At 44.8% G+C, this 20,479-nt stretch overlaps 1 protein-coding gene across 5 annotated transcripts in view; it reads right to left on the reverse strand.

The window, feature by feature from the left end:
* NCOR1 (nuclear receptor corepressor 1) overlaps positions 1–20,479 on the reverse strand; it is a 120,292-nt gene that overhangs the window by 73,400 nt on the left and 26,413 nt on the right. For 4 of the 5 annotated variants that reach the window (XM_077311822.1, XM_077311823.1, XM_077311818.1 and 1 more), the window contains exons 8-15: positions 19,645–19,701; positions 18,082–18,134; positions 15,538–15,604; positions 14,721–14,893; positions 13,486–13,606; positions 11,402–11,580; positions 9,621–9,675; positions 7,294–7,395 (exon numbers count right to left, since the gene is read on the reverse strand). In XM_077311822.1, coding sequence (XP_077167937.1) covers positions 7,294–7,395; positions 9,621–9,675; positions 11,402–11,580; positions 13,486–13,606; positions 14,721–14,893; positions 15,538–15,604; positions 18,082–18,134; positions 19,645–19,701 — 807 coding nt within the window. The remainder of the gene's footprint in view (positions 1–7,293; positions 7,396–9,620; positions 9,676–11,401; positions 11,581–13,485; positions 13,607–14,720; positions 14,894–15,537; positions 15,605–18,081; positions 18,135–19,644; positions 19,702–20,479) is intronic. The other variant, XM_077311821.1, reaches the window with a different exon arrangement.

Raw genomic sequence — 20,479 nt, forward strand, 5'->3', positions numbered from 1 at the left:
CTTGAGTTAAGTTTCTACATGCTTCTTTATTTTACACTGCTTTCCCACCCCCTCACACACACATTGGGAAGAGAGCCAGCTTGGTGTAGCGGTTAGGAGTGTGGACTTCTAACCTGACGAGCCAGGTTTGATTCCATGCTCCCGCACATGCAACCAGCTGGGTGACCTTGGGCTCGCCACAGCACTGATAAAGGTGTTCTGACCAAGCAGTATAATCAGGGCTCTCTCTGCCTCACCCACCTCACAGGATGTCTGTTGTGCTGAGAGGAAAGGGAAGGCAACTGTAAGCTGCTTTGAGACACCTTTGGGTAGAGAAAAGTGGCATATAAGAACCAAGTCCTGCGCATGCGCGATTTTGGCCGCGCATGCATGGCATGCACGGCCAGGCAATCACCCTCCCTGCTGCTGCCGGTCCCCAGCCTGAAAAAGGTTGGGGACCACTGCTATAGATGTCATTAGATGTCATTAGACTATAGTCAGGGGTCATAGGACTCCTTAGAGGAAAATCCAGCACATTTCTAAGCGAGGTGCCTAGAAATTGTGATCGAATTGGCCAACCCTTATCTGCTACTAACCAGCTGCAAACTCAAATCCCACCCCAATAATAGTTGGATCAATCAATCCTAGAGTTTATGCTGATTAGGATTATTATAAGGAAAACAGTTGTGTGCATGTCAAATAATTAAGCTCCTATCTTCATGCTAAATTAATAAGCACACCATTTTTACTTTTCTGCTGTGATTCTCTAATACTGGCTAGCGTGCCCTTTCAAATTTGTAACGTTATTAGCAAATGTCAAGTTTTTACAGATGCACAAATATTTATTTTACTTAATAAAAATATTTTACCTGGCTTTTCATCTTGGCACAAAGGCAGCTTACAGGAAAAACCCATTAGAAATTATAAATACTCCCAAACCACTGTGGAATCCAGATTTTCACACACCATGGTACGGGTGCATATACTGTACAACATGTACGTTTTCTGGTTAATTTAAGTGGATAGCCATGTTGGCCTGAAGTAGCACAACACAATTTGAATCCAACGGCACCTTTAAGACCAGCAAAGATTTATTCAAGGCATGAACTTTCGTGTGCATGCACATGCAAGCTCATGCCTTGAATAAATCTTTGTTGGTCTTAAAGGTGCCACTGGACTCAAATGTAGTTGTTTTCTGGCAAAGCATTCCCCTTCCCCACCAAAAAATGTGAAGAAATTTGAGCCAATCCATAACTTCTTTATATTTGGAGTTTTGTTGGAACCTCAAAATATACCAGCAGTAGAGTATTGGAGCTTATTATGCTATGTATTTGCCGCTAAAAGGGACAAGCTGATAACTAGTTCATATCCCACTCCAAACAAATTTCTTACAGGTGAAGGTTTTTTTTCAAGAATGAAGCGTTTTACAGCATCTTGAAGTCTAATACATTTTTGATTCACAGAGTCCGTTTTTCCATGACTTATTCTATAACGCACGCCTTGCAAGCATGAGGTTTCCAAATTCAGGAACAGACATCAAACTGCCTCTCATGGCTGTACAGAGAAACATCTGTGAGTAAGACCCACTGTCGTTGAAGATAGACGGTTTTCGGCGGATCAGGTCAATGGTCTGGCTCAGCACAGGACAGTTTTGTGAGCTTAGTACTACAGTCCTCCACAGAGTTCCTTGGGAATAATACCAACTGAACCCAGTGGGACATACACTCTGAGTACGTATGCATATGCTCAGAATGAATACCACTGAGACACCATGGCTGCCGTCTTCGAGGAGACGTTCAGTTATGGCAAATGCGAGTACAGTTTTTAAAAAGGGAGCTCTATTCTTACTTACAGGGCAAAAGGGATGCTTAATAGAGTGATAATCTGTGCCTTTTTTCTCCCCCCCCCCCCAAGCCCCCTTTTTCTGGCTGGTTGCGTCAAAGCACAGGGCTGAAAATGAACTAAGAGCAGCTGCAGGCCCAGCATTGCAATGCTCTTAAAGGTACAGAGTGGTGAATTCCTTTGCCTTAAATGGCTCAGAGAAAAAAATGTGCCACCGGCAGCTTGGCAAGTGTTTGTGGGACACTGCTCTTATTAGACCTAAAGACGTCTCCGCAACATTTCAAACATACTATGAGTCGCTCTCCGATTAATCATGCAAAAATTAAATTGGGCAAAAACTGCAAAGCAACTCAGGAATATCGGGATGTCAAGAGGTCAACGATCTGGTAAAACAAGAAATGGTCAGAGATGACGTTGTACCGAAGCGTCGAATTCCCTTGCAGAATTCTACGTACCAGCAACACAATGCTAATGACTGTAACCAGTCTAACTCCATTTCAAGAAACTGCTGGTTGTGACAGTCCCCAGAACTGGCAGAGATCTTGCTACATGCTTATCATCGAAGTCCTATTTCCCTTCTCACCTAGACACAAAAATCTTCATGTTTTTATCAGTGGGAAGCAACAACTCTAATCACCAAATGTACCAATCCACATCAATCAGGATTTATACCATCAGGGCAAATGTCAGACAATATTACAGATGTACACTAAACATTAACAATTGGGAAGTGAAATTCCCCCTTCTAGCAATACTAGATGCCCTCCCAACCGTACACGCAAAAATCAGGAAGAGATTCTTGTGGGTTAATAGGCAGGGATTGGCACAAGCCTAAAAGTTATGTTTCAGTTTGGGGTCACCCTGAACATAAATGCCCCAAGCCACACTAGCCAGTTTGGATCTACCTTTCTCCAGGTTGTGGCTTGCCGTGTCTGGGAGAAGGGGGGGGGGGATTGCCATAGACGGGTTAAATGGCTGGCATCCATTTTTTGCTTCCCCCGGCTTTGAAGCAATACTGATTATTTATTTATTTATTTTGAATGTGTATACCAGGGATAGTCAAACTGCGGCCCTCCAGATGTTCATGGACTACAATTCCCAGAAGCCCCAGATGTCCATGGACTACAATTCCCAGAAGCCCCTGCCAGCGAATGCTGGCGGGGGCTTCTGGGAATTGTAGTCCATGGACATCTGGAGGGCCGCAGTTTGACTACTCCTGGTGTATACCATCCTAATATCTAAACATTCTGGTAGTTCTACCTTGTGTAATTCAGAGGGATTTTCTGTCCAAATAATATACTCTTTGTTTGCTACAAATTTTGTTTTCTATCTTCAATGTTTTATTTTTTTCCTACTTCTCAAATGCCAAAACTTAAAGATACATGCACTATGGTAGCAGAGGGTGCAACAGCTTGTGACTCTTTCTCAAGTGACGGGTAGACCTGCCATTCTTCTTACAGAAAAAAGATATTTACACTTTTAAATTCCATAAATATTTTAAATAGTACAATGTTATATGCCAACAAAGTTATAACTTATGCCTTTTATGTTGTTCACCCAGCCAAATTAATTTCTTTGACAAAGTATTGTACCTATTTTCACTTTCCCCTAAAATTTCTTTTGTCTTTTCGTTGTTATTTTAATTGCCCTGCCGCTTCAAAATTTCCAGAAATTGCACAATTGCACAAATTTCCAGAAATTGCACAAAATTTCCAGAAATCTCTAAATCTGGGGGACATTAGTATCAAAAAGGTTAGGGGTAAAATCAATTTTAGAAAAATCTAAACTCTTTATTATAGGAGCTCAAATGTTTAAAAGCCATAAAGGAATGTTAATTGGGCACACATAAAACATCTAAGTGCGTATACCAATAATGCCAAATAATTTTTTTTACCTTGACCTAACGCATTTCAATCAAATAGATCATCATCAGAGGTGAGTTGTATGGATGCGCTCAGATACAATTAACACATTTTTCCTATTTTCAACAGGGGTGTGAAAAATATCCTCCCCTGGATATTGGAGAATCCTACTGTGTGCTTCTCTAAGGATTGGTTCAATATCCAGGGGAGGAAAAAGAAATATTTGCTATTATAAACACCTTCCAGGACCAGAACTAGCCAGAACAGACTAAATAAGTTTATAAAAACAATTTATATTTTTCTAAAATTTACTTTATCCCTAACCTTTTTGGTTCTCACCTGTATTTCAGGTTGGGTTTTTGTTACTTGTCAGACATTAGTATCAGCCAGATATCCGTCTACCAAATAAAAGATTTCACCCCAAAATCAGCTTTCACTCTTGCGCCAACTAAACTGTTGGCCAGTTAGTTTTTCTTGCAAAAATCTCCAGCCAAATATTCCATACCATTTTTGAGAGCAACAAAGATCGCTTCTATCACAATGAAGCTGGTAGTCTCTGAGGTGCCATAAACAAATCCTTAGAGAGGTCCGCCAGTCTCTCTGACACCCCAAATTTAAGTCAGTGAGAAACACGGTTATTTATAGATTTTTTCAGAATTTTCCTGGCAGTATTTACACTTCATGAAAATTTTAATCATTTAAAAGAAATGTCTTTAGGCTCCGTACCAAGTAATATTTTCCCTCTGTTATTATTCTGAACAGGGCTATCAAAATAAAACTCAGTATTTATAACAAATTGAAATAACTTTAAGCACCTACAAAATAGTTTTTTAGAATTCTTCTTTCTTCCCCTTCATTCCTTATTTTGTAAGATGGTTTCTGGATTAACAAGCAATAATTCAAGCACTCGCTATTAGGGATGGGCACAAACTGGAAAGATCCAGTTTGGTCGGGATGTTCCTGAACCAAATCAAATCTCTGAAATGAAACAGCCTGTTTGGCCCGAGCTGGTTTTGCTTCTCTCTGCTTAAAAATGGAGGGGAGGGGGGGCGGACAAAAAAGGAAGCAAAACAAGTGAGCCCGCCATTTCAACAAACAATTTTGCTTCCTCCTGCTTGGAAGGGGGGAGCAAAAAGGACAGTTTAAACCAGGGGTAGTCAAACTGCGGCCCTCCAGATGTCCATGGACTACAATTCCCAGAAGCCCCTGCCAGCGAAGGCTGGCAGGGGCTTCTGGGAATTGTAGTCCATGGACATCTGGAGGGCCGCAGTTTGACTACCCCTGGTTTAAACGGCTTACAGCCATTTAAACCTAACAGCCAACAGGCTGACTAGCAGCTCAGCTGCTAGGCTTAAAAGGCCCAACCTCCCCCCAGGTCAAAAGTCTGGGAAATGTCTAGGAGAGGCAAGAATATCTGTTGCCCATTTTTCACCCTCTTCCCTCTGCAGCTGGTCCATTCCGATAGCTGTTTTAATATGTGGTTTTATGGTTTTTTTTAAATGCATTTTAGCTCTGCCTTTAATGTTGACGGGATTTTTTTAGTTGAAAATGCGCTTTTATTGTTTCAATCTATTAGCTGCCTCGATGGCCCTTGTGAGGGCAAAAAGGTGGGGTAACATTTTTGTAAATTAAAAAAACTGGCTTCCAATGGGCTCCTTACCCTAGCCCCAGAAGGATGAGAAATGGAAAGATCAGTGAAAATCGCATCTCCTGATCTGCAGCTTGGAAGTGGTGATAATATATCTTACTAAAAACACTTTCCTTCCAGCAGACTATCTACCAGCACTGAAAATCTCTAAACATAGAGGAATATTCACTCTGGCATGCTTCAATGTCCTGCCTTTTTGGAAAGCAGATACCTTTGTGTTCCTTATTCACAACGGCTGTGTTCCTGCCGAATGAGAAAGACTGGGACTTTACAACATGTGCTATTGCACTGCTCCGACTGTAATGGCATTTACTCAAGAACCATCAGGCCAGGCCAGCATTAGTAAGCTTCCCAGGAAGATCACACCCCTCTTTGATCTCTCTCCAGAAATAATGCACAATATTGCAACATTTCGTATGAGGGCATGCAACACACGTAAGCAGATAGAATTATAATGACGCTGTTAAATGCCGATCTTAGTAACACATGCCGTAAGTTTTTTAAAGCCTGGGTTTGCATCGAAATAAACTGAAAGAAAAAAAGAAAAGGTAAAACCATGAGAGAGTCGGCTCAAGGTTAGGGCAGATAACAGTTGCTCACCTGAGCCAGGTAAATACAGACAAAAGGGATGGTTTGTAGTGTCTACACAAAAAGAGGAAAAAACCTATCCCAAGGCTACTAACAATATTAATAGAGGTTGTTCCTTTATTCAATCTTAAGAGTATACCCCGGCCTTTGGCTCTGTACTGTAGGGATGCCAGTAATCCAACTGCTCCCCTGGAACAACCACTGAGGAAAATTCCCTTTGAATACGGGAGATATCTGAAACCTGTTCTGGTTGTGTGCTACAATAAACCAACATAACAAGAAGAGACTTTTTACTTTTCTTTTCTTTATCCTGTATTAATTTTGTTAATATTGTTAGTATCCTTGGGATAGGTTTTTTTTCACCTGAGCCAGGTGACAATCCCTGGCAGGCAACTAGGCAAGGAAGCACCTGCAAACTGAAGTGGGGTGAGAAAGCAGGAGAAGAGCCGGTCCTTTTGTTCTGCGGGCCGCAAACCGTTATATACGGTTGGACAGGACAGGCAACAAACAATGTTGCAGGGAAATCAGCCCAAGGCTCAAATGCTCCAGCAGTCCCAGGCCACAAACACATCTCTTTGGGTATCTTGGCAACCCTCCAGCTCACCTGCTCCTACTTCACAGGCTGCCAAGCTGAAAGTAACCAGGCCACCTCCTGAGAGGCAGAACCATCCACCAGCCAGCACCTTGACAGACCATCTCCCATAACACAGATCAGGGTGTGTGCAGAAGTAGTGAGATGCTTACTGCCCAACAGGTCCAGATGCATCCAGCCAGTCAGCCAAACCAGATACCAAATGGCAAGACCTACAAAAACTTTTGAAGTCACAAAACTAGTAGTATAATTAATGCCTGGAGCTCCAGGGTTGTGACCTCGACCTCTCTCTTCCTTTATCAGATGGACTGCTTCAAAGCAAGAAGCAATTAGATTCATGCAATGCTGGAGGTTAAAAGCCAGCCATTCGCCAGCTGTGTACAGAGGCAGATCACAGACTGGCAAGAAGAGGGGCATGCCTGCCTCAGAAAACCAAGCCACCAAGTGAGAGGCCTTGATCCGCCTCCTGCCAGGATGAATTTGGTGACATCATTGTAAGGGATGAAAAGCACAACTCAACCTATGCCATGGCCAACAGGGAAATCCCAGAAGTATTACTGTTCTTCAGAAAGACCAGTCCCATTCATGAGATTTGAAAGGGGGAGGGAGAGAGACGGGAGGGAAGCAACATTAACTGGCCTATTCCACTGCTTACATGAAGGATAGCCATCCAATTCAAGAGGCGAGGAAAAACCGGCGACAGTGTCAAAAGTCTGGGGGAATGCTAGCTTGCAAACAACGTCAACAAGAGGAAATTGGCATAGAAAAAACGGGAAACGCACCTGGTTTCTCCCTCGCCGTTTGCCGTAGTTCCTTCGCACCAGAGCTTTGTAGTTTTCATTTTTCTTGGTCAAGTAGTAATATAAAACACAGTCTGGAACATTCTACAAAGGAAAACAAAGACAGATGTTTTACCCCCCATCAAGACACAACCTGCTTAGGTGACCTTGAAGAGTTTTGAAGACAAGAGACATTAAAAGGTCGTTTGCTACCGTCTGCCACTGTGTAGAGACCCCCCATTTTCCGTGGTGGTCTCCATCCAAATACTAACCAGGGTCGATGCTGCTTAGCAGCCAAGATCTGGCAAGATCAAACTAGCCTGGGCCATTGATGTCAGGGCAAGTTAAATTTACAGGTTTTAGAAATGACAAAAGCCAAACAAATGCAATGTGGAAGAGTCTTTTGTTAGCCAAAGGTTCACAGCAGCCCCTGCCATAATACATGTACCTTTGACATTTCTCGGCTTGTAATTAAATATGGTACCAAACATTAAAGTGTATCATGAGTTTGTCAAGTACACAGGGACAGCTACTAGGACCGTGTGTGAAACAAGATGGAAAAGAGAATCTTTACCAGATCTTACAGACTGGTTAAATAAACCGATGGAATGTGGGACAACAGCGAAATTTACGTATCTAGATGCACAACAAACCAATAGCGGATTTTAGAAGAGAATGGAGTCCAACATTAAATTATGTTGTGATGGAAAGAAAAAAAATCGCTCTCGATTGAACGTGCAAGCTTTAGGAAAATGTGAACTTTAGAATACATGCGTTATGTGGGGTGTGATACTATAATGATGCAAAAGAACAAGATATAAATTGCAAAATGTCAACCTAATGTGCTTTAAAAAATAGTAGTAGTTCTGTATTATGTAGTGTTTTTTTCTTTTCTTTTCTTTTCCTTTTTATTTTAATTATTTATTTTATTATTGAACTGGTTTCCTGCCGCCACTCCCAGCAAGCCGAATCATGGCAAGTTACACAATAAAAACCCAAGTACATAAAATCTCCATTAAAACCCAATTAAATTCTGAATAAATAAAATGTTGTTGTTGTTATGTGCGAAGTCGTGTCCGACCCATCGCGACCCCATGGACAATGATCCTCCAGGCCTTCCTGTCCTCTACCATTCCCTGGAGTCCTTGGAGTCCTTTTAAGTTTGCAATAAATAAAATAAATACATACAAAAAAACCATTTTGCAAGACTCTTTTGTTAGTTTGACTGTGGTCACCCTGCCCAGAATTTGTCTTTACGCAAGGTGGTGACCACCTTTGCAGAACTGGAGAATCTGCCTTATTGCCAAGTGTGTCTTTTGTGAATGGCTCTATATTCTCCCTTATGACATTTGAATCTTACATCACTGTGTCTCCCCGTTCCTGCCTATCACAGCCCTGTGATCATGCTGTTCACAGATTTTCTCTACATAACCTTGTATGTGCATTATAGATTATTATAATTATATAGCAGTAGACAGCATATTCTATAGCAGCATTACTAATTATAAGGCAGATCAACAAAATTTGTGTCAGGGATGCGTTTCCGTAAGTCACTGCTCACTTCTTCACGAAAGCTCCTCCCCTGCCACAGATTCTGTTAGTCTTTAAGATGCTCCTGGGCTCTTGCCCTTTTCTACTGCTACAGAGAGACTAACACAGCGACCCATCTTGGAAGTGAGTCGTGACTCAGGAAAGATCCTCCCCTAACACAAATTTTGTTAGTCTTTCAGGAGCTAATGGACTCTTAACTCTTTTCTACTGTTACAGACAGACTAGCATGGTTGCCCATACTAATTACAGGGCCTACATAAGGGTGAACATCTGGCAAATTATGTTCAGTCCACATAAGCCCAGGAAGAAACAAAAACTATATTAGTCTGAGGTGAAACAAAATTTCTGTTTATTTCTGTTGCAACAGACTAACCAGGTTGTCATTTAAAGTATCTCTCTGCTGGATGCCTGGGACTCAGCCAAGCATGGAGGGTGTAATATTCGCCTCTTCCTGGCCTGGACCTTGTTGGCTGAAATGGCTCCAGTTAGGGAGCTGAGACGAGGATGCCCTCCTTCACCCTCACTCCCCACTACTGCCCTCCCACTTCTGAATAAGGAGTCAGGCATCACAGGCCAGGGAGAGCAAAGCGAAAGCAGTCCAAGAAAATCTAACCTGCAGGGGTTCAGGGGGTTTCTCTCCCACCTATCTATGGGTAAACCATTGACCCCAACACATGGCAATGTGACAATGCTAAGCAAGAGGTTAATATGTGTATATGCAATAAAGGAAAGGGAAATTCTTATGCTCCGAGGAGCACACCCACAGACACCTCCCTTACCTTTCTTTCCAAGTAGGAAGCAATTAGGCCAAAGTTCTTGGGGTGCTGGACAAACCTGCAGAAAGGGACAAACACAAAGGACACGTTTCAACTGCTAGCACGTTCTACTTGCGTACCTTTGGGTTCCCAAGACTAGAGGAGCAAGCCTAAGTAGGTCAACTGGGAAGCAAGTCAAATGTTATTCAACAGGGCTTGCTCTCAGGAAAGCGACTTTAGGACTGTCCTTTAAAAGTGCCCCCTAAAGCAGGGGTCGTCAACCTGTGGTCCTCCAGATGTTCATGGACTACACTGGCAGGGGCTCATATGGATTGTAGTACATGGACATCTAGAGGACCACAGGTTGACTACCCCTGCCCTAAAGGACCAGAACCCTGCATGTTCTGTGTTTCAAATGAAGAAAAGATTTGGTGCTGGGAACTGTTTAATTCAGCAACTTCGACAGGCTGCAACAGATTTAAATGCAAAGAGGCGGGCAAAAGACTCAAGGACACCCCCCTCAACCACCACCACCACCACATGCCTAGTGGAAATCCCCTTTGCCAGTCGGAGTGACGTCTTTCATCGAGGATTATCCTGAAAGATTCAACCTTAACTGCGTTTAGAACTCATTTCGGCACCAGACCGGAATTCATATAGCCCGATTGCTCAAATACGTGGATCATCAAGTAATAATAAAAATAACACTGTAGATGAGTTGACTATACTTCCATCCTGCCTTTCTCCTCTAGTATTCATGGCAGACTATATGACAGCAACTCAGCTCTCTTTATTTAGTATAATAATGCCCCTCCTGATGGATTGGGCTCGGGGCAGTTCTCAGCATGAAATAAACAACAACAAAAACATTTCATCATCATCAAACATAAGTAAAGCCACCTTAAAACTGTAACAATACTAAAAATTTAAATTTACCTTCTGCATCCCCAACCCAACAATCTCTCTCCACTGTCAGGTTTTTCATTTGTTGGTGGGTCCCTTTGGAGGGGGGGAGGGGAAGAACACAGAATGAAAATCCGAATGGGGAGGGGAAGACAGAGGGAAAGTGGAGCCCAATTGGATTGGACTGCTTCACCCAATGTTCTGTTTCCCAAACCAGGCTACAGTATTTGCTGGCATATAAGACTACTTTTCCCCGTTAAAAAAACATGCCTCCAAGTGGGGGGGGGGGTCGTCCTATACGCCGGGTGCACTTCAGTACTGTAATGTAATGTAAAAACCTCTATATTTAGAGTGGAAATGTTGGGGGGTCGTCTTATACGCCCAGTCGTCTTATATGCCGGCAAATACGGTACCTATAATAGCTCTTCGATACTCACAGGCAACTTCTTCCCCCTTTTCTCTCCCGAGCCCCTGGTACTCAGAAGAACACTTAATCTCACAATGGACGTTCTACTGAACTACCTTCCCTCCTCCACATTAACCTTCCTCTCTACAGAGGGAGCGCCAGCTTGGTGTCGTGGTTAAGAGCGGCAGCCTCTAATCTGGAGAACTGAGTGATTCCCTACTCCTCCTCCACATGCAGCCAGCTGAGTGACCTTGGGCCAGTCCCAGTTCTTTCAGAGCTCTTAGCCTCACCTACCTCACAGGGGGTCTGTTGTAGGGAAAGGGAGCATAGGCAATTGTAAGCTGCTTGGAGACTCCTTCGGGTAATAAGAAACGGGGCACAAAAAAAAACAGCTCTTCTTCAACAAGAACAACACAGCTGATAGGAGTACTCTTCTGAAAAACAGACTTTTCATGCACACCTTTTCTCTCCCCCCCCAACCCTCCCCTCCAGTTACTTTTCTTTGAAGATCTCCTTTTCGTGGTCGGTCCAGACGTTCATGAACTGCCGGTCCTTGTACACCTTCATGGGGTCCTCCATCAGCCCGTTCATGTTAATAAACTTCACGCGCCTCTGTTCCGCATCAAACATCATGGGAGGAATGACGGAGAGCTGGCGCATTTGTTTCTCGTTATTCTACAAAAGGAAAGGCACACCCCACCATACATTTTTAATAGTACACAGCTTCTGCCTCTGCTTAAGGGGACCTCAAGTCGAGTCATCACCAAGTCAGGAATGCTCTCGTAGTGACTTTTCCGTATTTGTTAAAAAGGCTAAAAAAGGATCCCTTCTTTTGGCAAGAACATCTCTATTTGGTCCTGGTGCCACAAAGTTCTCTCAGAGCGTAACACTCTACAGCCAAATGCCGAACCTCATAAGATCACTCTCTACCAGGGGTGGCCAAACTGGCAGTCCATGGACTACAACTGCCATGAACCATGGTAATTGTAGTCCATGGGCATCTGGAGAGCCACATATGTCCATCCCTGCTCTATATAAAAACAACTTCTGGCTGTTTCTGCTTGAACCTCCAGACAAGTGCAAGACAGCGGTGAGAGTGAAGCGCACAGACTGAGGAGTGATTTTGGCCAGGCTAGAAGTTGCCAATCTCTAGACGTGCCTTGCCTCTAAGGTTGCTGTGAGGATATAGTACTGCGCGCCCACCTCTGCCACAACACGCTGAGTTCCGTGGACTGATGGGAGAGCTTCCGATGGGATGTATTAAAGGAAATACAAATGAATTAAAAAGGAAGGCCTGCAGCCTCCTAAATCAGCTTGTATGAAGGCCACTTTGTTGGTTATATCAGGCCCTAAAGATGTTTGCCTGGTCTCGACCAAAGCCTTTTCGGGGCTGCCTCCAACCTGGTGGAATGTGCCGCTGGTCGAAATCTGGGCCTCTATTGAGCTGCCAATGTTCCACAGGGCTGACAAAACGGCACTCTTCCACCAGACTTACGACTGAGGACATGGCTGTCTGAAATTATATGGGTCTCGTTCCTCCTCCTTAGCTCCCCACGCCCCCAGTTATACCACCCCCAGTCCATGGAGTTGGCAAAAGGGTACTTAAGTGGGTGAGGAAGGAAAACTGGTTATTAGCTGCATTTTCACTGTGTGTTTTTATTACCGTAAACCTCCCTGAGCCCACTTGCAGGGTGCGGCAAGATAGAAGTCAAATAAATAAAATCTGCTCGCCAAGGAATATATATAAATAAATATCTGTATTTCTCAGAGCATGCACAGAGTACTCCCTCGTTTGCAATTAAATCCTTCCAAATCAGAAATGCTAGATTCCAGACTCGTCTCTATTGTGAAATAAGTAAGCACCGCCCCTTGCCTTTTCCAGCAGTCACAAGTCTAATTTATTGAGGGGGGGGGGGGAAAGAAAGGCACTTTTAGCCTCTTAAGCTGCTGCCTGTGCCCTTTACGAGCTAATTTTACCCTTTCTCAGAGGCATTTCTTCCACACCACCCTTTGCCATCTCCCAAGACTGCTGCCGCTTTACTCTCTTCCCCTCCTTCCTTTTCACATCTCCACCTCTGTCAAAATGTCGACTGTAAGAACCTCAGGACAGGCACTTGCCTCTCACTATCTGCTTGCTCCTAGAGGGATAAAAAGGTAAAGGTATCCCCTGTGCAAGCACCGGGTCATGTCTGACCCTTGGGGTGACGCCCTCCAGCGTTTTCATGACAGACTCAATACGGGGTGGTTTGCCAGTGCCTTCCCCAGTCATTACCGTTTACCCCCCAGCAGCAAGTTTGGTCCTCATTTTACCTACCTCGGAAGGATGGAAGGCTGAGTCAACCTTGAGCCGGCTGCTGGGATCGAACTCCCAGCCTCATGGGCAGAGCTTCAGATAGCATGTCGCTGCCTTACCGCTCTGCGCCACAAGAGGCTCCCTAGAGCGATAGTACAACGTAAACAGACAGCATCGGAAGTTACCACGTAGTATGCTTATATGGAGTTGGGCAACACGGACCATTCCCTCCCCCAGTTTCTTGACAGAACCCGGAACGGCAGCGTTTCCCTTTTGACCGTTCTCACCTCCTGCTCTGAAAGGCCATCAATTATTTCCGAGATTTCATGCTCACTTCGAGCAATGGTTGCCGAAAGGCCAGCCCCTCTTTGACCAACCCTAGGAATGTAACAAGAAAAGAAGTCCCGGCTGAAAAAAGGAAACATTTCAGAATCAATGCGGGCCTTTCGCAAGGCAGAGGGGAACCCTCCAAAAACAGAACACATACTCATTGACAAAGACAAACACACTTTCCCCCACATTTCCCACACATTGTTCTCCTACAATACTAGTGCTAACAACCCCCTTAAGCATCCATGGGCAACGGAATCACGGCCACTCAAAGGAAGCTCTGCTTCACGTGATACAGTTATTTTGTGGGATTCAGCCGTGACAGCTAAGTGGAACCTCCATATCTAAAGGCGTTATACCTCCAAGCCCCAGAGGCAGAAGATGGGCGATGGCCATCACCGCCTTGTAGGCTTCCTTGAGACCCTGAGCTGGCTGCTGTGGGGTGTCAGACCACAGAGCCCTTTGATCTGGCCCATGGGATTCAGGTCATTACCAAGTGGGATTTGGGTCAAGAGTGAAACATGCAAGTTGGCTCTCAAACCCTAGTCTGCACTAATACATCCTGAAAGTTACCATTCTGATTTGTCGTTCTCAAGCTGGCATTGCACAGAGGCAGAGGTTAAGCATGCAAAGGCAATGCATTTGGGGAATGGGCCTGGCAGTCCTCAGCTCAAACTCCCCTTCTGCTGCAGAGACTCTAGGCCAGGGGTAGTCAAACTGTGGCCTTCCAGATGTCTGGAGGGCCGCAGTTTGACTACCCCTGCTCTAGGCAGTTTGACTACCCTGCTCTAGGCAGCTATCAGGGGCTGCAGTTTCTCATAGTCACAATGTCACATCTACCATACAAAGGATGGTCTCCTCTGCAGGGTGGTTGGCCAGGTGATTAAGGCAAAGTGCATTGAGACACTTTCAAGCACACTGGTGGGTCTGAGGTCCCACCTCGTGTGCCTTGTGCCATAAAGCTCACACACACGCACAAAGAGCAGTGTGGAAACGCTTCACAATAATCCCCACTGTGCTGCTACTCTGCTTAAGTCTTTGATTCTGCTAGCTGCAACGGGCAAAACAAGTGCCATGTTGCACCGGATTTTGGGGAATTCTGAAGAGGGGTGCCCTGCATGAAAAGCCTCTTCCTAGAAAACATCACATGAAGGCGTCCCTTCCCATGGGGCTTTGATGGTATGACAACTACCTTTGAAATCGCTCCTGCTGCTCGCGCTGTTTCCGGATTTCGGGGAACTGTTTCTCGTAATATTCCCGCGTCTTGCTCTCCTTGGCCTTCCTGCGGGGGTTGTTTTCTATCCTGTCGACTTTCTTCTCCCATGCTTCCATTAGCTGGTCATAACGTTGGCAAATCTTCTGCTCCTGCCGAATTCCATAGGTGACCCCCCCCAAAGCAAACCAAGTATGAGATCAAGAGGTCGAAATATAGCCGAGCATCATCATCGCATCACACAAATAAAACGGTAACAGCTTCAGCTGCGGAGGAGAGCTTACGAGAAAGCCCTAGTACTCTGTGCAAATTTTCACAGACTACCAGTGAGAGGTGCTGTGTGGCATGTGACAGTTTCCTGATGGTGCAACTTGCACTGTGGTTCTGCCTGCTTTCTAGCAGAAGAGGGGAACAGCCATGCACCTCATGCTTTCTGGGAGAGCTATGGAATGTTCTGAGGCATCAATCCACACATGCACCATCCCATCAGGGCCACAATGAAGCACCATCCCATAAGGGCCACAATGAAGTGGAGACGATGCACAAAGAAGCTCAGTTCTTGGGCTATCGACCCAAGGAGAGATCTCCCTCCTGAGAAACAGGTGGTAGCTTTACACAGGGGCTCCCTGCTCTGGAGAACGGGGAGAGTGGGAACAGACAGCGAAAGGGAACTTCCTCCTCAACCACAACCATCACATCAAGATGAAATCTTCTTAACATGCAGATGAGCAACTCACACAGTCCTGCACTCACACAGTCCTCAAGAAGTTATATAAACATAAAGAGCAATCCTTACCCTTTGTTTCCTGGCATGATTCCTTCTCTTAAAAAACAAAATCAGCTTTTTTCTCATGACTTGGTTTCTGGAAAAAGATACACAGCCCAGTGAGAGAAGGGTTGGCGCATTTGTCTTGCACTTGCTACCTGGGCTGAGATCTAAGGGGTTACAGAACACCTGAAAGGCATTTGCGAGAGATCAGACCCAATGTTAATATTTAACCATCAGTTGCTGGAACTGGAAATGGCGCAGAACTCTGTTGCATTGCTGAAAAGGCCGTCTAATTAAATCCTGTTGACACAGCGGTTATGCCAGGAGTGGACAGTGTAAGGCCTGACAAAAAGATCCTGGTCTGAAGCAGCTGAGGAATACAAGACAGAAACACAGGATATCCTTCACCCAAGCCATCCTGTCCCAACCTTGCCTTCGAGGCATCCAAGGAAGAAGGCTCATTCCACAAGACTTCAATAATCGCTGCGTCAAGATCAGCCAGACCAGTGTTCTGTTTCCAACCATGAACCGCAGAGGCCTCTGGGAAATGCACAAGCAAGGCACAGGTGGCTTTCCCCTGCTTGTCTCTAGCACTTGGGATAGACAGCATCTGTATCAGATGTGTTCTCTATGAATGGCTTTAAAGGCTAGCAGTGCCTCTTGCACCCATGAACCTGTCACAGCCATTGGGCATTTGGCACAAAGAGGTGGGGATTCTGCCCTCTGAGAAACTTGCTTGGATTTTGCATGCAACGAGTTGGGCAGGTCTTTGGATCCTCGCTGGCCTTTTGCAAGATCCTAAACATTTGAAACAATCACTGAAACGCACCCATCTTCACCAGCACGCTCCATGCAAACAACGCATCTTATTAACTGCGTTATTAACAGTCCAAAGGGGAGTGGCTTTTTTCCTTCTGTCCCAGGAGCTCTTTGTACATCCTGAAACCGGTTTTGCCCTCAGCCTCACGCAATCCCATTAAGTCTGCCACACATCCTGTGTCCCATTTAAGGCCTCTGCGGCGTCTTCATTGATCAAAATATATGTACCTCCCAGCATGCAGCCTGTTTTTCCACCAAGCCCTGAAATCTCTCCCTGTCTCTCATCCAGCGCCCGTTTTTTTGTATACAGCATCAAGTGCCTGAAGAAGTAGTTTGTGGAATTCAAAAGCTTAACATTTTATATTTTGACTGGTCCTAGTTTTAAAAAAGTATTATTTGACACTCCAGGGAATCTGTTTATGGACCCAGACAGCTATCAGCAACCTCAGATCATTATTATTATTTATTTATTATTATTATTGGATTTCTAGCCCGCCGTTCTCCTGAGGCTTGCGGCGGGTAACAACATGTAAAAACCCTAATAAAACCCCTAATACATAAAACACCTAAAAACAATTCCCAGCCCACCCCAGATCTTTAACAGCACACACAGTGTCTAGCTAAATGCGTTTCAGCAACCCAAAAGTTGAGCTGCAGAAACAATATTTTAAAATTCTTACAGATATTTATTAAACAAAGTGCACTGATATACATTAAAATACATTAAAAACACAATAAAAACAACAAGTATCTAACTGCACATGACAAAATAGACCAAATGCATTTCGATCCCAAGGGGTCTTCTTCGGTTGTCTAATTCAGGGGTAGTCAACCTGTGGTCCTCCAGATGTTTGTGGACTACAATTCCCATGAGCCCCTGCCAGTGTTTGCTGGTAGGCGCTCATGGGAATTGTAGTCCATGAACATCTGGAGGACCACAGGTTGACTACCCCTGGTCTAATTAATGTGTGGAATGCTCTTTTGTACAATATCAAAATCTAAAGGCTTGCTGGGTGGCAAAGAAAAATCTGTTAGGTGTAGCTCCAAGCTCCAACTAGTATTTTTAACCAGTAGCACCTTTAAGACCAACGAAGATATATTCAAGGCATGAGCTTTTTAGTGCAAGCACCCTTCCTCAGACTAAAAGCTCACACCTTGAATAAATCTTTGTTGATCTTAAAGATGCAACTGGACTCTGGTTTGGTTGTGCTACTTCAGACCAACACGGCTACCCATTTGAATCTAGTATTTTTAAAGAATCTTATTTGGAGCCCCTCCCTTCTAAAATACACATTATCTGAGGCCACCATTCTCAGATTATGCCTAGCGCTACATCAAAAGTGCATTCCCATGTGTGCCAGAAAAAGCTTTGTCACTGAAACACAACTGAATTAAAAGACAGTGGTAGCAATCAATCCCTCAGTAGCTTTTTAAGAGAATCTAGAACCAGGGTGGCCAAACTGTGACTCTCCAGATATCCATGGACTTCAATTATGCCGGCAGGGGTTCATGGAGATTGTGGTCCATGGACATCTGGAGAGCCACAGTTTGGCCACACCTGTTCTAGAATTTATAAAAATGATATGGAAATTTGAGGGGAGGGTGTGGAAAGGAATTGCCAAAAGCTATCTGGGCACACACTCCTTTCCAAATTGCAACCATTTACCTGCAGAGGACTTCGGATCTCAAGCAATCTTAATCAAGGAATTTTTTTACTCTGGGAGAAAGCATTACAGAAAGCCAAGTACTTACGTTTTGATGTTTTCATGGTACACCTTCGTGTCTGATGGCTGATTATAAAGTGGCTGTGGGACAGAAAGATATTTTATTTGCATTTATCATGTTTACACCCGAAGCCTTAAACCAAATCAGGCCATTCACTAATCCAGCTCAATATTGTCTCCACTGACTAGCCATGGCTCTCCAAGGTCGCAGGCGGACAAAGCTCCTTCTCAGCTCTTCAAAAGCAAGATCCTGAAATAGGAGGTACTACGGATTATTCCTGAGATGCGAGAAGGCCACCGAGAGGGGCAGGAGGAGAGTTTTCACATAAGCCAGGGGTGGCCAAATGGTGGCTCTCCACACATCTGTGGACTACAATTCCCATGAGCCCCTACCAGCACATCTAGCTCAGTTCCACCAATGATTCTGCAGAATCTTACCAGCCCAGCTATTTATTTATTAGTTGAATTCATATGCCGCCGCTCCTGGCTAGCTAACTCACGGCGGCTCACAACAATAATTCATAACAAGAAAATACAAAATGAACAACATTAAAAACCATCCTCACCCTCCCCACCCCATGCTAAGCCTACCTCCTATCTGCCAAGGATCCAGTGATTAATCGGCATGGCATTTGGCCAGCAAGGCAAGCACTCTACCACTTGCGCCACAGTTCCAGGTAGCGTGCACACAAGTGCGCAAAATGAAAGGTTAAAATAAATTTGCTTAAAAGGGAATGAAAAAAACCAAACAAACACTAGTGGGAGCAAGAGAGCTCAGTGCCCAAATGAAAACTGCCAGGGGTAGTCAAACTGCGGCCCTCCAGATGTCCATGGACTCCAATTCCCAGGAGCCCCTGCCAGCATTCGCTGGCAGGGGCTCCTGGGAATTGGAGTCCATGGACATCTGGAGGGCCGCAGTTTGACTACCCCTGTGCTAAATGATTGGGAACAACTGAAACATCACAGCGGTGTCTGAGCTGAGGGCTTAGTGAGCCTTCTTGGGGAGCAAGTCTACAAAGGGCAGCAGATCCTCCCACAAAACCCAGCATTCAGCATGTTCGGACCTGACTCCAGGATAGAGCTCCGCATCCAGGTATTCTGATGACAATGGCACTTGTGGGGAGTATTTCCCAAGATTTCAGCTTCTTATTAAGAAACATTATATTCAGTCTTCCCTTCCAAGCAATCGTCCAAGGGGGTGAGAGCAAATAACCAACCACCAGCAAAACAAACTCGCTGCAAACCGATAACCGAAACCTCGCGAACGCCGAGGATTCTGTAAATTGGTCTGAAGACTGACTTCAGATCTCCCCGCTGGAGTCGTTAGGCTGAATCGCATGTTGCGTGCAGCCAAAGCTTCTCAACGTCCACAAGCAGGCCTGTGCAGAATTAGCCTAGTCAACTGGCAAACACCGCAGCTTTCCTCTTTGAAAAGCAATGCCCGTAGGTGACACATCCGAAGTTGCCAGAACCAAGACAAACATTGGCCAGGGAGGAGAAAAATACACAGATTCGGAGTTGCCCCTTCGAAGGAAGATCTACAGACAGTTAATTGGAAAAGCACCAATAAGACTGCTGCTGGGCTGCTTACCAATTCAACTTTGGGTCCGAGGCCTTCGAAGATCCGATGAGCTTCCTCAGCTTTTTTCTGCAAAGGAAAAGGTAGCATTCACTTAGCCAGAGCTCGAAGAAACCCTTCTGAGGTTCCATCCTTTTCCTTCCCCCTTTTATAGGACTACATTTCCAGCATGGTTCTTAAGGGAATAGCTGCAAGACAGGAAGCCTCTTGGGGTTTAAGCAAAGCTTTTGTCTCAGGCTAGACGCTCTCCACCCTGATGCGCATAGCCAGGCTAGCTCAGCCTCAGCAGATCTCGAAAGCTAAGCAAGGTCAGCTCTGGTCAGTATTTGGACGGGGGACCAACAAGGAATAACAGAGGTGAAGTAGAGGCAGGCAATGGCAAACCACCTCTGAACATCTCTTGTTCCTTGAAAACCCTACAGGGACCCAAAATTATTGATTTGTTAATTCAGCTTACAAGGTGGGCCAAGCTGGTGGCTGCCTAAAAAGACCACGAAGATCATGAAGACCAAAGTTCCCTCTGATGTTTCCTTACAGCAATTTGTATGCATACATACACTGCCTCTGAACATGGAGGTTCCCATCTAGCTACAAAAGCCAACAGCTAATAACCTTCCCCCTAGAGCAGAGGTGGCCTAACAGTGGTGCTCCAGATATCCGTGGACTTCAATTACCATGAGCTCCTGCCAGATATTGTAGCCTATAGACATCTGGAGCCCAACAGTTTGACCACCCCTGCCCTGGATGCTCACATGGCTCCTTACCCCTGCTGTCTTTTAGGTGCCAGGCTTTTAACTGAAGATTTACAAATCCATTTTAGTATTTTATGACCCGTTTCCCACCTGTT

This window comes from Paroedura picta, chromosome 15, assembly GCF_049243985.1.
Source record: "Paroedura picta isolate Pp20150507F chromosome 15, Ppicta_v3.0, whole genome shotgun sequence".
Taxonomy (NCBI): domain Eukaryota; kingdom Metazoa; phylum Chordata; class Lepidosauria; order Squamata; family Gekkonidae; genus Paroedura; species Paroedura picta.